General features: G+C 47.3%; 1 protein-coding gene across 1 annotated transcript in view; it reads left to right on the forward strand.

Annotated features, from left to right (window-relative positions):
* Positions 1–18120, forward strand: part of ZZEF1 (zinc finger ZZ-type and EF-hand domain containing 1) — a 1627273-nt gene that overhangs the window by 742221 nt on the left and 866932 nt on the right. Inside the window, exon 28 of the mRNA XM_078679684.1 lies at positions 12975–13068. Within this exon, the coding sequence (XP_078535810.1) occupies positions 12975–13068 (94 nt within the window). The remainder of the gene's footprint in view (positions 1–12974; positions 13069–18120) is intronic.

An 18120-nucleotide genomic window follows, 5' to 3' on the forward strand; every position in this document is an offset into this window, starting at 1 on the left:
CAAGAAAACCCAGGATCAACATTCTCCTGGAATGTAGAATGCACTGCAAAGAATAACAAGGCATGTGTATGGGATGCACCATCCTCAGAACTAAGAGTAAGAGATAGGTAATGTAGATGACTCCTGAAAAAGTTCTTCCATTGGGAGTGAGCTTACTTATTATGATACATGTGGTAGGAATATCCCAAGACTACCTGGGGGAAGGCTTTTTGAATTACTTTTCAACTAGTTACCTCAGCGTGGACCACTGACTGTAACATGGGAATGCAGAATTAGTCTGACAGGCAACAGCATGCCTCAGACATACAACTCATATGTTTTTGTATAACCCCTTGCGTCGGCCAGCGGCCGTCGCGAGCACTACCTCGGTAGTGCTGCGCACGTCCGTTGGCCGACGCGGCCCCGCCCACCAAATGGAACTCCTGCTGCGGAATTTGCGCCGCGGTAAAGGAGTTAAGGATTGGCTACGAGCCACACTCTCATCTGGCGGAATATCCTGCAGTTTAATTTTTTGTTTCACTAGCAGCAACTGGCTGCTCAATTTTTTTTTTATATTTTATTTTTGTAGAAAACACACAATTCAACTTATGAACTTTTACGAAAATCTCCAAATTGTTAATGAAAGCACCTCTATCTTTGTGAATTTTGAATAGATATAAACTTTAGAATGGAGTTGTGGCAATTTAAAATTAAGAATTTAGCTGCATTCACATTGTGAGATTGGGGTTCAGCATGAGCAGGTTGCTTGGTATCTGAAGTAACTAGGACCCTGAAATTGAATTGCATTAATATTTAGTTAGATTTAATTAGTTAAACCTCTGCTCCCACTTGAATCAGTCTCCGTATTTAACGTTGAGGTGAAATTGGAAGAAAAAAACATTAAACATTCTTTTTCTTTTTTTCACCTCAGTACTACCTAACACTTTTTCTTTCATCTCCCCCCTTCAGTGTTAGAACTGTATTAATTTTAAACTGATTGGAGGAAATTGTATCCAGCGCCAAGTGTACTGCCATTACACAAGTACCTTTACTGGAGTACACTCTTAACCATTAAGAAGGAGTAACTGTTTTAGTGGCACTAACTACATAATCAATCTGATATTATTCTTGGGATATGGAAATGAAGGCTGCAAAGCCTAGAAATGTAGAAACCATTCTCACTGACCAGTGCTATATTCTTAATGAAAATTTTACATTTTATAAGAATTAACACCCAGCTCCAGCTCGTAGCAATCGTGGAAAACACTGGTCTCACATAGATTAATAAATAACCCAGCTGGTGGTACAAGTCGATAGAAACTGAGGTGAAGAAAAAGATGCCCAAATTGCCTTAAATCTCTGAAGAGCCCCTACCCGCTTGGCAAAGCCTTCTTCAAAAGCTTGAGTCCTGGTCCTTTTACTAAACTATTGATGGTATGATGGAACCACAGCTTTTTTTCAGCACTTCAAGATCAGCGACCGAACCACTGTGAAAGCTTTCTATATAAAATACTGCTGATAGTTACGCAGGTGCGATGAGCCAAACAGTGCCAACATTGGTGTCTGGCAAATCATATTTTGGGTACTAGGACTAATTGCCAGAAATACATCCCTCCAAAATTGCTTTTACCTGGGGCAGTCGAAAAAAAGTGTGTACCCATCCGCCTCTACCGATTGCATTACACCTAAACCACTGGTTAGGAAGAGATGGAAATAACCTATGCAAACTGTGTGTAGTATGCTATCCATCTTGATAAGAACATCATTCTTTTAAAATTCGCAGCACCTAGTGATCTGTGCCCTAACTCCCGAAGAAACTGCCATTCTTTACTATTAACAAGGGGGAAGGGAGCACGCTGTCTCTCATCTCTGCACAGTTCACCCCATTGCATCCTGGTAAATACAGTACGCTTACTTTCAAAGTTGCTGTAGTCTTTCACCAAACTTGGTGCCAGTAGTGCTGTTATCGCTAGACAAGTGTTTCTGGGTTTAGCCCGTCATCAGTAGAGAGCAAAAGTAGTAAGGAGCAGAGAAACATCATCAGGGGTTGCTGACATGGTGCCCAAGTCTTCACAGGTCACAGTACCTTTCCACAGGCACACATGTGCATCCCAGGAGAGCTCGTCAGCTCGTTGGCTTAAACCTGCAAATAGTTTCCTGGAAAACCTTTTGCAACAGTTCTGGTAGTAGTCTTTCATTGGTGTGCTGGCATAGCAAATGGTACAAGTTTCTCACTTCTGACATGCTTGGTTTTATTTATACGATGGACTAACACTGATTGGCTTTGTTCATTACCACATATCTGTTTCTAAGAAAACTACCAATCTGATTAAAGCTAAAATGAAGTGACGAATTCTGGCTACCAATTTGTTGAATTGTAGAATCCCATGAAATCAGATTTTCACCATTGTAGAAATCCTCCGATATTTCCAACCACACAGCTTTCCATTACTGTAGAGTTCCTCTAGATAGTGTCAACCCCCAGATCTTGCAATCTGGTATTGGGGTACAGGCATGGCAAACAGGGACACCCCAAGATTAAAAAAAAATACTTGATGATAGAGCGAGCACTACCTTATACCTTGTTTTCTTGGAAAGCTTTGCGGTTCACAAGAAAACCAGCAGTCTAATTTCACTTTCCGTAATCATTTGATCCTGTGGCATCAGGGGAATGATAGAGTAGGACCAGTACTCACTTACCAGCAAGGACACTAGAAACCCAGCTCCCTTGTGCAGTAGCAACTGTGGAACATGTGAGAATTCTGCTTTATTGATGGGCCATCTTGGTAATGAGGTTGGTCTAATCCCGGAGTCTGAAGGGGGAAGAGGAAAACTCGTTGACCTATGCCATCCTGCTCACTTGGAGATGTTAGATGTAGGAAATGTGGTTATTAGTTGAGGAGGTGACTAACCACCTCAAGTAGCAATCACAATCCTTGTTAGGGTGGATCCTTAAGTCACTAAATTAACCTGAGTTAATTTAGCCTGGAACAAAACACACATGCTTAATTTAGGGCAATGTGTAAAGTATTTACTTAGTATCAAAACAGTAATAAAGTCAAAATTCAGAACAATGAAAAAAATCCCAAACTGAATTAGAAACAAAGAGTAAAATCTAATAAACAAAACCACACCAAAATTGGCATAAAAACAATAAGGGGAACCAGAGACTTGAATTTTTAAAGTTTTATGTAGAGGTGGTGCTAAAATTCACAAACGCCAATAATCGGCGATTACCTTAACATGATCTAGGTGCAATATGAGGCTGTCTGCGATGGTGCGTGGTTCGAATGCACCAACGAGGTTCGTCCTGATCAAAGATTTTGCCTCTGACTTAGTCCTATAAGTCCCAATCCACCACAGGCATACACTTCCAAAGCCACTCAGGACCTCTGGTATGGCACTTTGGAACTCGCAGGGTGTGAAACAGAGACCAATGGCAGGGTCCAATCCAGGTCCAGTTGCCAGTGGTTTGCTGGGCAGTTGCGGGAAAAGACTCTTGTGGCTGGTTGTATCCCTGTGGTTTTAACAGGTCAGCCTATTAACCCCTGGAGTCCACTTCTTATGTCCTGTGTACATAAGAGATCCTCCCAGGTCACACACATCTGTTGTAGTCTTCTTCTGTTCTTTCTCAGGTCAAGAAAGTGTTCTGAAGTGGTTACCTGAAGCTGCTACATTTATGCCTGGAATGAACTAATGGGCTGAAAATGCCCGAAGTTGGTATGGTTGGTGCCAGAAACGCTTACCCTATTAGTTAGGGCATGCTCAGAAGTAATTTCTACCTACTAGTTCATTCCCTAACCAAAGGAGTGAAAGTTTCCGGTGCCAACCTTATCCACTTTGGGCATTTCCAAGATAGTGAAAGTTTTCAGCCACACTAAACTTGGGCCGCAAGTGCTGATGATGTTTGTGGGGATTGCACTATTTTAATCCTTGTGCTCCCATATCTACCACTAAAATCCAGTTTGGGGCAGCAACCTCCAATACATTTTGAGACAGAAGTCTAATAGGATAAAAGCAGGGTTTTCCAGCAACCAGGCAGTGGATATGCAAGAATATTCTGACATCCTGTTTCTGTCCTTTAAGTGTGTCTCAAATGTTAAATATAAAACCCAGACACAGAAGTCCCAGATCCTTGTACTGGGGTGAATGTATGACATTGTTCTACATTCTGTCCATCAACTTTGTTTTTTGCAAGTTTCACCCTGAGTGGGCTGGGTATGCTCAGACGTGAGTCCCAGGCTCTCCACACCACTGGAGTCAAGCTATCCAGGCTGATGAAGGCTGATAGCCAGAAACCGGTCCTTGGATGCTTGATTACGGTCTGGGAAAGACATGGCTTGGTAGTTCGGACTGGACTGTTCCCATGAGGCACAGGGTCAGAGCTGATTTGCATATAGCCAGTGTCTAACCCAGGGTGGTGTGGAGTGCAAAAAAACGATGGATTTAGGCCCAGATCCTTGTACTGGGGTGAATGTATGACATTGTTCTACATTCTGTCCATCAACTGTGTTTTTTGCAATTTTCACCCCGAGTGGGCTGGGTATGCTCAGACGTGAGTCCCAGGCTCTCCACACCACTGGAGTCAAGCTATCCAGGCTGATGAAGGCTGATAGCCAGAAACCGGTCCTTGGATGCTTGATTCCGGTCTGGGAAAGACATGGCTTGGTAGTTCGGACTGGACTGTTCCCATGAGGCACAGGGTCAGAGCTGATTTGCATATAGCCAGTGTCTAACCCAGGGTGGTGTGGAGTGCAAAAAAACGATGGATTTAGGCCCAGATCCTTGTACTGGGGTGAATGTATGACATTGTTCTACATTCTGTCCATCAACTGTGTTTTTTGCAATTTTCACCCCGAGTGGGCTGGGTATGCTCAGAGGTGAGTCCCAGGCTCTCCACACCACTGGAGTCAATCTATCCAGGCTGATGAAGGCTGATAGCCAGAAACCGGTCCTTGGATGCTTGATTCCGGTCTGGGAAAGACATGGCTTGGTAGTTCGGACTGGACTGTTCCCATGAGGCACAGGGTCAGAGCTGATTTGCATATAGCCAGTGTCTAACCCAGGGTGGTGTGGAGTGCAAAAAAACGATGGATTTAGGCCCAGATCCTTGTACTGGGGTGAATGTATGACATTGTTCTACATTCTTTCCATCAACTGTGTTTTTTGCACAATATGGGCATGCACCTAAGACGTGGGATGAGGCCATCATCGTGGTTTTTAAGAAGTGGAAACCACCAGAAATGCCGGGGTCTTAACGACCAATCTCACTGATCAATTGTGACGGAAAAATCAACGCAAAAATATTGGCGAATTGGCTGGCAAAGGTTATATCTCCGTTAGTATCTCTGCATCAGCATGGGTTTATCCCTGTACGAGGGATGGTGGCTCATGTTAACAAAGTCGTGACGCTGTTTGATATTGCCCAGGCTGAAGGGAGGGATATGGGACTAATATTGTTAGATGCTGAGAAAGCGTTCGATCGCGTTGCGTGGGACTATTTATGGAAAATCATGGATCGGGCGGGATTTGGACAGAGATTTATCCAGGCTCTGCAGGTACTTTATAAATCACCAGTTGCTAGGATGTGTAGGGTATCAGAACCAGTGAAAATAACTAGAGGAACCCGGCAAGGGTATCCCTGCTCCAGCCTATTATTTCCTCTCTATATTAATCCTTTTGTCGCTATGCTGGGGAGAAGCCCCCTAGAGAGACTGTTTATCGTTCGGGAAATTCAGCATTCGGTATTCGCTTATGCGGATGATATAGCTATTACTACCATTGACCGGGCTACGGCTATTATAGAAGTGGAACGGTTAGCACAAGAATTTGGACAAATATTAGGCTATAAGCTTAACATTACAAAAACACAAATATTATGTACAAATAATAGGATGTCTGAGGATCCAAGATCTGTTAAGGAGGTGACCTATTTAGGGATTAAAATCCTTGTATCTATGAAAGAATTGGTGGAAGCTAACAAGGTGGGTATCATAACTAGGATTAAAGAATCTTTAGAAGGATGGGGGCGTCTCCATCTTATGTTGGTGGGCAGAGGTAATATCTTAAAAATTAATATTCTCCCAAGGGTTTTATATTTTTTTAGGTCTGTCCCTTTAGATGTGACTCGGGTGCAACTTGAGCAATTACAAACGGCTTGTGCTAAATTTCTACGGGCCCCGGGTAGACCTAGAAGAGCCACACGGTTTATGACACTACCCAGAGAAAAGGGTGGTTGGTCGATACCCGATTTCACATTTTATTATCATGCATGGTTTTTTTCTAAAGTGCGGATACTCCTGACTGGCGAAGAGGTCAGTAATATAGCAGAAGCCCCGTCAATTTTTCAAATACTACTTGGGGCTGAAGTTAAAAATTGTTTGTTTAAAGAAGTGGATGGTAGTTTCTACAAGAGAACACGCTTTAAGATTATGGAAGCCGTCTTTAAGGTGTGGAAAGTTATCCGGAACAAATTTTCTTTAGAAGGGATAACATATTACACACCTACAAATGATTTAAACATTTTACAACCTATTTTTTGGGATTATGTAGCCAGAAGTTGGAGAGGTAAGGGTATTTTGCAAATTGGTGATTTCTATGAGGGTGAGGGGCTTTTTTCTACTTTTTTGGATTTTGCAAGGCAATATAGCGTTCCTAGGACGCAGTTTTTTAAGTTTCTTCAAATCCGGGATTTTCTAAGTAGGAAAAATCTTGCACCTATACACCACACACTTATTGAAACGATCTGAAAGAGACACGTTAGTGATAGATTCCTTACCCTAGAATATCCCCAGGCGTCAGACTGGATCCGGAAAATTTTGCGTAGCAATACCCCTGCGCGCCGGCAGGCGTCGTCCGCAGCTCCGCGTTCGTCGTCGTTAGCACCGGAATGACGTAATCGGAGTACTTAGACGCCGCCCTTGCGCGCTGACGTCAGTTCTTCTTCGGAGAAGCTCTATCCCTTAGTCATTTTTTAAATAAACTTTTTGATCTTTTGATCATTTCTCTACTCGAGTCTTCGACTCCGACGGTGCCGGTAGGGATGCCCGGGTTTAAACCCTGTTCCAAGTGCGACCGACTGATGTCGGTTACCGACCCCCATCGCCGGTGTCTCAAGTGTTTAGGCCTTAACCACGACGACCGCAACTGCTTCGACTGCCGGGCCCTGACGTCTAAAGCTAGGCGGGAGCGGTCCCGCAAGCGACTTGAGCTTCGGCAGTCGGCCCCGCGCCGCTCCAGGTTCTGGTCCCACAGGAGGTCGAGGGACTGGTTGCGGGTTCGGAGTCCTCGCAGCTCCGGGAGTGGACATCGGCCTTCAGGATTCAAGTCCTCAGGTAAGAGGCATGAGAGGTCGGAGAGACGTCATCGTTCCTCCGACCCACTCCGCGCGATGCGGCCGGGGGTTCGGGTGACACCACCCACGCGGCTCCGACGGAGTCGCGGATGTCGCCGCCTGCCCCACACCTTCGGGTCCCTGGGCATGACGCGACGCCAGCGGAGGTCGAGCGTAACCTCATGGCCATGAGGTCCCTCCCTCCTCAGCCGGGTTCCGCGGCGCCTCCGGGCCCAACGGCCCCGGTTGGAGGGCCTAGCCGATCGGGAATCCAAGAGGTATGAACAATTCGGGAAGAAGGTTTTCTCGTCCCTGAGTTTGGGACTGCGGTCAGTCAATACCGCATGCCTCTTGGGCCGCTACACCCACACCCTGTGGGACACGGTCGCGGACGTGCTGCCACAATGTCCGGAGGAGGTCCGGGCAAAACTCACCCAAGCCCTTACGGAGGGTCGAGATGCAGTGTGATATTCCATCCGTTGTGGGCTGCATACCACGGACTCACTGGGCAAGGCAATGGCAACGACGGTAGCGGTTCGACGCCACGCCTGGTTGAGGTACGCCAACTTTTCGGCCGATGTCCATGCCACTCTTCTGGACATGCCTATCGATGGCCGTTGCCTCTTTGGCGACAAGGCAGACCATGCGCTTGAGCGTTTTAAGGACTCTAGGGCTACGGCCAAGTCCTTGGGCATCTCGGCCCCACGCCAGGATTCGGGTGCCTTTTGCTCCTTTCGTGGCCACGGAAGGGGCGCCCCCACACGTGCTGCCAGCCACACGCCGCAGAGTGTTCAACAGCGCGGTGGCGGCTGTGGAAACCGCCGTGGCGGCGGTCGGGGACAACGGCGAGGCCAGTCCACACCTTCCCCCGCAGCACCTGCCTCAAAAACCTCCTAGTCCGTGCTTTCAGGCCCATGTGACGCCAGTGGGGGGCAGGGTTCGCCATCACCTCTTCCACTGGCGCACTGTCACGTCGGACAGGTGGGTGCTGCAAATCGTCCGAAGGGGCTACTCCCTCCCCTTCGAGGCGACCCCTCCAGCCATGCCACCGCAATTCCACCACGTGTCGGGGGATCACTTGCCACTTCTGCAAGAGGAAGTCAAGGCCCTCTTGGCCAAGGGGGCCATCGAACGCGTTGCTGAGCCAGAAGTAGGGTGTGGTTGTTACTCCCACTACTTTCTGGTACCCAAGAAGGGCAAAGGGGGCCTACGCCTTATCTTGGACCTATGGAACGTCAACGGCTTCCTCCGGAAGGAGAAGTTTAAGATGCTGACTTTGGCTCAGGTCTTAGCTGCCCTGGAACCCGGAGACTGGATGGTAGCGTTGGACTTGCAGGACGCTTATTTTGACATCCCCGTCCTGCCGGCCCACCGGCGTTACCTGCGGTTCACGGTAGGCCACGAGCACTTTCAGTTTACCGTGCTCCCCTTCGGCCTTACAAGCGCCCCACGGGTGTTCACGAAAGTGATGGCGGTGGTCGCAGCTCATCTGCGCAGGTTAGGGGTGTCAGTCTTCCCCTACCTCGACGACTGGTTGTTGAAGGCGGGCTCGCCCCAGACAGTCGTCAGCCACCTCCAGACTACGGCCGACCTCCTGCACTTGCTGGGGTTCTCCATCAACGTGCCGAAGTCAAACCTGTGTCCCTCTCAGAAGCTCCTCTTCATCGGAGCGGTTCTAGACTCGGCGCAGTTTCGCGCTTATCCTCCCGAACAGCGGGTTCGGGATATTCAGGCTCTGATTCTGATCTTTCAGCCTTTATCCTGAGTCTCGGGCAGGTTGACGCTGCGGCTTCTGGGGCTGATGGCCTCCTGCATCCTTCTGGTGCATCACGCCCGGTGGCGGATGCAGGCTCTGCAGTGGGACCTGAAGTTTCAGTGGGCCCAGCATCAGGGCAACTTGTCCGACCATGTATTGATCTCGGAGGGCACTGCAAGACAGTTGCAGTGGTGGCTCATGGACCGCGATTGGGTCAGTGGCAGATCCCTCTCCCTACCCCACCCGGAGCACGTGGTTGTGACGGACGCGTCCCTCCTGGGCTGGGGGTGCCACATTGGAGAGGCGGAGATCAGAGACCTCTGGTCTCCTGCGGAGTTCCAGCTCCACATCAACCTTCTGGAGCTGCGGGCGATCCGACTTGCACTGAAGACATTCCTCCCCTCTGTCCGGTGGAGTGTAGCAGGTGTTCACGGACAACACCACCGCCATGTGGTACTGCAATAAAAAGGGCGAGGTGGCGTCATGGACCCTATGCGAGGAGGCTCTGCGCCTCTGGCAGTGCCTGGAACATCAGGGCGTGACCCTGGTGGTTCAACACCTGGCAGGTTCTCTGAACGCCAGGGCGGACGAACTCAGCCATCGGTGCATGATGGATCACGAATGGCGTCTGAACTCGGACGTGGCGCAAGGTCTCTTTCAACAGTGGGGAGAGCCTTGGTTAGATCTATTCGCCACAGAAGAGAGCGCACAATGTCATCAGTTCTGCGCATTGGAATTTCCAAGGCGGCACTCGCTCGGAGACGCTTTTCGTCGCGAGGGGCGTTGCGGTCTATTGTACGCCTTTCCGCCTATACCACTTCTGCCCAGAGTGCTGAAGAATATCAGGCGCGACCGGGCCCAGGTTATCCTTGTGGCTCCGGACTGGGCACGAAGATACTGGTATCCCGAGCTACTCAGCATGTCAGTCGATCCCCCGATTCGTCTGTCTCTTCGGGAGGACCTTCTGTCGCAGAAGCAAGGGACGGTCCTCCACCCGAACCTGTCCAGTCTCCACCTACAGCTTGGAGATTGAGCGGCGACAGTTGAGGCCATTTGACTTGCCTCCTGAAGTCTGTAATGTCATTCTGGCAGCCAGGCGCCCCTCCACAAAGTCGGTATACGCCTGCAGATGGAACAGATTTGTGGCATGGTGCACAGCAAAGGCTGTGGATCCACTCTCTGCTCCCCTTTCTGAGGTTCTCCTCTTCCTTCTTTCTCTTGCCCAGCAGGACTCTGCTCTGGGCACTATCAAGGGGTACCTTTCTGCCCTTTCCGCCTTCTTAAGGCTACCTGATCAGCCTTCCTTGTTCAAGTCCCCAATTGTAAATAGGTTTTTGAAGGGCATCACACACATGTTTACTCCTGTTCCTTTCGTGATGCCCCAGTGGGACTTGGACCTTGTACTTGCTTACCTTATGTGTGCTCCCTTTGAGCCGCTCCATAACTGCCTCTCCGTCTTCTTTCTTTGAAGACTGCTTTCCTGGTTGCCATCACCTCTGCCAGGAGAGTGAGTGAGCTCCAGGCTCTTTCTTCTACACCTCCTTTCCTCTCTGTCCATCCGGACAAGGTTGTGTTGCGGACGAGACCCTCTTTTCTGCCCAAGGTTGTCAGGGCCTTCCACATCGGGCAGTCCATTACCTTGCCCACCTTCTTTCCGCCTCCGCATGCCTCCAAAGAGGAAGAGAGGCTCCACCGTCTGGACCCAAAACGTGCACTCTCTTACTATCTGGATCGCACACGCCAGTTCCGGGTGGATGACCAACTCTTTGTTGGTTACGTGGGCGCTAAGAAGGGAAAGGCGGTGCACAAGCGGACCATCTCTCGGTGGATCATCTTGTGTATCCAGGCGCGTTACTCCTTGGCTAAGAAGGAGCCCCCTGTTGGACTGAGGGCTCATTCCACTCTGGCCACGGCGACTACCACTGCCCTGGGTTGAGGAGTGTCCTTGCAGGACATTTGCCAGGCAGCTACGTGGGCCTCGCTGCACACGTTTGCAAGACACTATTGCCTGGACAGCCAAGTCCGGAGGGATGGCTTCTTTGGCCGTTCCGTCCTCCAGGACTTTCTGGTGTGATTATTGGTTCGCAGACCCACCACCGGCGTTGGTATTGCTGGGGTATCTATTCTAAGGTAAGGAATCTATCACCAACGTGTCTCTTTCAGATGCACATATTACTACTTGTGTAACAATATATCTGTAAGAGACATTAGTTCGTGATAGATTTCTTACCGACCCACCCATCCTCCCCGTTCTGCGAACCGATATCTAGGGTTAAGGTCATCCCCTTTCAGAGCCCTAGTTTCATGGCACCAGTGTTGGTTCTATCATGGCTCTGTGTATCTGGCGCGGTAAAGCTGTGAATCTGAACTGACGTCAGCGCGCGAGGGCGGCGTCTAAGTACTCCGACTACGTCATTCCGGCGCTAACGATGCCGACGACGGACGCGGTGCCACGGACGACGCCTGCCGGAGCGCAGTGGTGTTGCTACGCAACATTTTCCGGATCCAGTCTGACGCTTGGGGATATTCTAAGGTAAGGAATCTATCACTAACTAATGTCTCTTACAGATATATCGTTTCACAAGTAGTAACTTGTGAACTAGGCGCCAGGAGAAAATAGGGGTTTTATATCAAATTCTTTTACCTTCTAAAGTCAATGATCTGTAGAAACACACTGTCAAATGGGCTAATGTTTTAGGCGAACATTAATTATCTTTAGAGAAAGCAAGTATAATGGCTGGGGAAACCCTTCTCTCTGCAAATTTAAAGGCTCAATTTTTTAAAACTGCTTTCAATTCATATTATATGCCTGCAAAGATGCAGACATTGGGTGGGAGGCATGATTGCACATGTTTCTGTTGTGGGAGTGATATTGCTGATTGTTTACACATGTTTTTCTCTTGCAGTAAGTTGTCTCTGTATATTAGTAATATTGAAAAGTTTTTGTCCGAGATTATCGGGTTGCCTATTAGAATTAGTGCAGCTATGATATTATTAGGTAGTGAGCGGTATTTAGTGCTTGGGAAACCAGTGTATAAACATCGTCATTTATTGTTTATGGCCATGGCTGTTGTCCGTTTGTGTACAGCTGCTGCTTGGCTCCAGTCTGAGGCCCCCGCTTTTGAAGGGTGGCGAGCCAGAATGTATAATATATATAATTTAGAATTTAGTTTGTATTCTGCTAAAGGAAGTGAAAGACTGGTATTTATATTTGGGGGGTTTTCATGAGTATATGACTGTTTAAAGTATGCTGTGATTATATGATACTGTGGAATGTATAAAATAAAATAAAAATACAAAAATAAACACATATAGAATGATTGCATTTCTCATTTACGACCGGAGAAATTTTACCCAGAGTTGCAACTCTGGGTGAAGTTCTCCCAAACGCAGTTTCAAGTGTTTAAAGGCCTGGATTTATCGAGTTTGCAAAATCTGGACCCGATAATTCTGGACGCAGACACCGGACTCTTTTAAACGTTGCAGGAGTTGTTGGCAGCACCACAGCCCGACCCCTGCCCAACCTTTTCAGCAGTATGGGTGAGCAAACTGCTTGCTCCAAACAAGCAGAGCCCTGTCCCAAGTCAATCGAATCAACAGTGTGTGAGGCCACTATCCAAAAAATCTAAAATTCTGGATCTCCTGTATCACTTCCTAAAAATCGATATATCTGTAATGAGGGCCTTAGTAAGTAATCATTTTAACTGGGAGAATAGTAAGTACATTTTGAATATCCTCTAAGGTCATGGACATGTATGTTGTAGAATAAACCCCATGGAGATAAATAGAAGCGTGCATATTTTTCAGTTTTCTTGTAAATATCTCACTGCAAATATAAAGCTGGCTGTGTAACATGCATGACCGTGTATAATCATTTAATCTTAATGCGTTCCAATGTTTCCACAGATAGAAATGAAGCAGAAGTTTCTGATGACCATAGGAAGCAGCACTGATGATAAACTTGCCAGTGAAGTACTTGAAGTTAACCCAGAAATTCTTGGTGGGTTACTTGCACGTAAAGAATGTTCCTTTCTATTGGTTTAGTGCAGGAGTACAATTCTTTTAACACAGATTTAGCCAAACGTATCACTGTCACATCTCTGTACTGGGACTCTGTTGATTAAATTGCATATTTGAATGAGAGAGAACAACTCAAAAGTTGCAGGCTATGACTAATACATTTATGTGCTGGGATGGTGCTAGACAGTGTTTTCTGATGGATACTTCTAACCGCAAATTCCTCACCTTTTAGAAAGTTGTGATTTCCTTTCATACCCGACAGTCATCACTCAATCGAAATCTTTCCCCACCTAACCATGTGAAAAAGGAGGAGAGACCATCGTTGGAACCCCAAAAGAGCGTTCACCTTTTAAGTTGATTATACCTAACAACATGGGGTTGATGATCATCTCTTTGCAGTGTTCTCTGCAGCTAAAAAGACAAAGCGGCAGACACAGACTTGCATATGTATTGTCCTCTTTTTTAAGATCTGGTACTCAATGTCCAAAAAGTAGACTGTAGATAGGTTGAGAGCCCATTCCACCAGGGCCAAAGCTGCTACCACTATGTTAGCATGTGGTGTGCCTATCTTGGATATTTGTCAGGTTGCAGCGTAGGAATCAGTCAACAGGTTCACAAAGCACTACTGCATTGACAGCCAGATCCCAGGGAAGGGCATTTTGCACACTTTCTCTGCAGGACTCTTTGGTTTGAGTCATTCTACAGACACACCGCCTTTGGAGGTACGGCTTTGTTACATATCCTAAAGGTGAAGAATCAACGGTTAGAAGTATCCATCAGAAGAACAAGTTACTTACATTTGGTAATGCTCTTTTTGGAGGATACTCTTTCCAACAGCAGATTCCTCACTCCCATTACTTTTGAGTGAAGATCTGCACACTGACATGAACAATATGCCGTGAAAGAAAATTCCTTCTGCTCGCCAATTCCGGGGCAGAACGAAGCCAACGCAGAGCCTCATGGCACCACCATATCGTCCGGATCCAGTCTGGCGCCTGGGCATAATGTATTTGAATTAAAACAAAACCTATAATAATTCTTTTTTCTTTTTGCTTGATAGTTGCAACTTGCTGTCATTGCATTGATGTCCTGGCCAGTGCTAGGTAGCATCTGTTGAGAGCAAAAAGGGGTTAGAAATTTGGAACACAAACATTGTCCTTCACAGCAGCAGCCATTAAAAAGTTAATTAATTGATTTTCCAATTTTTTTTAATAATGTTTATGCCGCCTTTTGGTCCATTGAGGGTGGTATACAACACTCTTGGACTGGAAAAGAGAAGGGAGATGTTTTGTAGTTCCTACAAATCTATATCGGATCTGCGCTTTTAGACAACATAAACTAAGGGATTGGTGTCCAGACTGATTCCAGAAACCCCCATAGGGGGGGAACATCCTTTACAACGCAACTTTTACCACGCACTGCCTTTACGTCGCAAATATTACAACGCATGTTATTACAACGCATAGCGTTGGGGGGCGCTCTAGGATAGGGAATAGATTTAATTTACTATCCAACACCTTCCCTACTATCCACGGGGACTGGAGTTGGAATAGTAAATTAAACTATTCACTATCCAGCACCCCTTAACGCTATGCGTTGTAACAGCATGCGTTGTAAAAACTGCGATGTAAAGGCATGCGTGGTAAAACCATGCGTTGTAATGTCATACATCCCCATAGGGTATGTTAGTCTGTGGACCAGCTAGCTTACAGTGCCACTATGAGCCCCTCTTACCAGGGAGCGAATAGTTGCTGGCAAATATCGAACATAACAATCCTAACCCCTCGGGCATCGTGGAAACAGTATACTACGTTTCGCTCAGTCACTCGTGCCCACTTACTCTCAGAGTGATATACAGAATAAATTATGGGGATGTTTTTAATAAGCATTTCTTGAACCAGCGTCATTCTAGTATAAAATAGATGTGCTGCAATAACCATTAAACAGAAACTGAGATATACGATTATAAGCACCACTAGAGTAAAGAAAAGGTAGAATTCTACCATAGTGCTAAAACGGTGAATATATGCAGGCATATGGATATATGACAGTAAAAAAATGTGTACTCCTACAATGCAACCCTAATTAGATGTACCTGAATGTACCTAGCATGTATGTTGGTGTAGAGCCAAGAATCCTCCTAGGGAAAGAGCCAACCCCATTACCTGAGATGAGAGAATGAAGGATCCCGTGTTGATCTTGAGTTAGACTCCCCCGAGGGATGTCAGACCACTGCGTGCTGGAGTGTTTGTGTGCAGGGACCACAGCGTCTCGCGTCAGCGTGTGAGCATGAAAGCTACTCCTCTGTTTTGCTCAGCGAAGAGGTGATGTTTATATACCCAAAAGGTACCCTCAGGGCTTTCCATAAAAGTGTCATTGTACTGTGGGCATGTCAGCTAAGGATGACGATAGTGATGACCCTTATACCTTAATATGCAGAAGATGGTAACCATGCTGTGATACTAAGAATCCTCATGCATAATAAATTAGGCTAGTTTTTCGGGGAAAATCACACAACATCTATTCAATACTTAACTAGGTAAAAGGTCAGCGCCAGAACCGTTATGTAGAGCAAGGTAGGACAAATGTAGGTAAACGGTTGTGCAACTACCTAGGCCTTTATAGGGGTACATTGCGGCTCCTAATAGAGGGGATAGGAGCAAAGTTTTGGGGACAGGCAAACATGACAATGGGGAAACTGAAAAAGCGAAGTGCAGAAAAACTGGTCAGGAAAGGTTTGTAAGTGCAGATGGCAAGAGGAAAAATTAGGGGGCTTAGAATATTATTCAATAGTGTGTCTTAACTAAAAGTGACTGGCATGTGCTTCTTATTAACTCTGTTATGTTATGTTATGTTAAATTTGTTTTATATAGCGCTCAGCTACTCCGAGGAGTGTCCCGGCGCTAGAAAAAAACCCAAAAGCGGTACAGAGCGGAGAAGCCAGACAGAAAAGAAACTACTGGACAAACAGCCAAGATTTGAGGTTCTTCCTAATTGCCAGAAGGTTAACATTAGTCCTCAAAGACAGAGGCAGGGCATTCCACAGCAGTGGCGCCAAGCGTTGGAAAGAACGGCCGCCACACCGGGCCCGCCTGATAGTTGGAACAGTAGCCAGGGCGAGAGAAGCTGACCTGAGTGCCCTTGAAGGCTGATAGAACTCCAACCGTTTACTGATGTACTGGGCACCAGTGCCGTGAAGTGCCTAGAAAGTCAGAGTAAGCGCTTTAAAGAAGATGCGCTTTCTAATAGACAGCCAGTGCAAAGTTTTTAAAAGATCACTCGATCTCCTATGGAGGCTGAAGATGGCCCGCGCAGCGGGGTTTTGAACAATTTGGAGACTCGTTAGGAGGAAGTCCGGGAGGCCAAGGTAAAGCACGTTGGCATAATCCAACCGGGAACCAATCAATGCCTGCACTGTGATTCTTCTGTGATCCCAAGACAGAAGAGGCAGGAATTTCCTGAGCATTTTCAGGAGGCCAAAGCGTTTACCCACTAGGCCGAGCACCTGCGGTTTCAATGAAAGATCCACATCAACCTGCACTCCCAGATTCTTGGCTACTACTGAGGCTGCAGAAGGGGGAAACATGGCCTCCGGCCACCAGGACTTCCAATTCGGGTCCGAAGGACACCCGAAGAAAAGCACCTCCGACTTACCGGAGTTGCACTTAAGGCTGTTCCGCTGAAACCATTGGAATACAGCCTCAAGACACCCGCGGATGCTCTCCCCATCGAAATCCGAGTTTCTGTCACATGCGAAGAGGAGCTGAGTGTCGTCAGCATATGACACGATCCGGGCTCCACGAGACTCTGCCAGTGCCGCCAGAGGGGCCATATAAATGTTAAAAAGAGTCGGGCTCAAAATCGAGCCCTGGGGAACTCCGACCTCCAGTGACGGCACCGCGGCAGAGAAAGGTGGAACCCAGACCGTTTGTTGGCGGTCCGCTAAAAAAGACTCAAACCAGCTGTACACTGTCCCCGTCAACCAATCTCCTGAAGTCTTAGAAGGAGACGGCCGTGGGGGAAGGTGTCAAAAGCCGCCGACAAATCAAGCATTACCAGCATTGCTTTGCCTCCAGAGTCCAGGATTTCTTTAATGGACTCTGTGACTTCCAGCAATGCCGTCTCGGTACTCATATTGGGCCGGAATCCCGACTGTGACTGGTGCAGGATGTTATTAGTCTCCAGAAAGTTAGACAGGGTTTGGTAAGCGTGTTTCTCCGCAATCTTCGCAAATGCCGGCAAAAGGGAGATAGGCCTATAGTTGGCATGGGCCAGGGGGTCCAGATTGGGCTTCTTCAGGAGTGGCAGAATGAGGGCTTGTTTCCAGGCCTGAGGAACCACCCCTGAGCTAAGGGAAAGATTAAGCAGTGGATTAACTAAGGGTTTAATAACTTGAGCGATTTTGGCGCAAAATTTAGCCGAACAAGGATCCAAAGGGGAACCTGACTTAAGTTTCATGAGAAGGTCAAGAGAGGCTTGTAAAGGGAGGGGAGGAAAGCATGAAAGAGTCGGGTTCTCCTCAGCAGGGATCAGTGGTGGTGTCTCCACATCCTGAACAGCCGCCGCACCCAGAGATGAGAAGCCTGGATCATGATAATTTTGTTGGCAAAGAAGTTGGCTAGCTCCGAAACCCAGCTTTCAGAGTGAGACCTCTTCGGCATACACAAAGAAGAAGAGGTAAATTCTTTCACGACCAGGAAGATTTCTTTGCACGAATTAGTCGCTCCCTCTATTCTTCTTGCAAAATAGGACGGTTTTTTTCCAGAGTTTTATCGTGGTGGTATTCCTTGATGGATTCCCTGTATAACTCCTTAGCGGCCAGATCGTATTGTCGCCGCAAAGCTCTTTCTACTTTTTTGCAGTGCCGCTGCTTCTCTGCCAAGGCAGGAGAAAACCAAGGGGCAGATGCCCGAGACAAGTTCTTATGGTCCGCACAGACCGGTGCAAGTTCGTCCAATCGCTGAACAAGCCATGTCTGCAGATGTTCGAGATCGGTCTCCAGAGTACCTGACCGCAGGCATGGATGAAGAAG

This window comes from Lissotriton helveticus, chromosome 3_1 (assembly GCF_964261635.1).
Source record: "Lissotriton helveticus chromosome 3_1, aLisHel1.1, whole genome shotgun sequence".
NCBI lineage: Eukaryota > Metazoa > Chordata > Amphibia > Caudata > Salamandridae > Lissotriton > Lissotriton helveticus.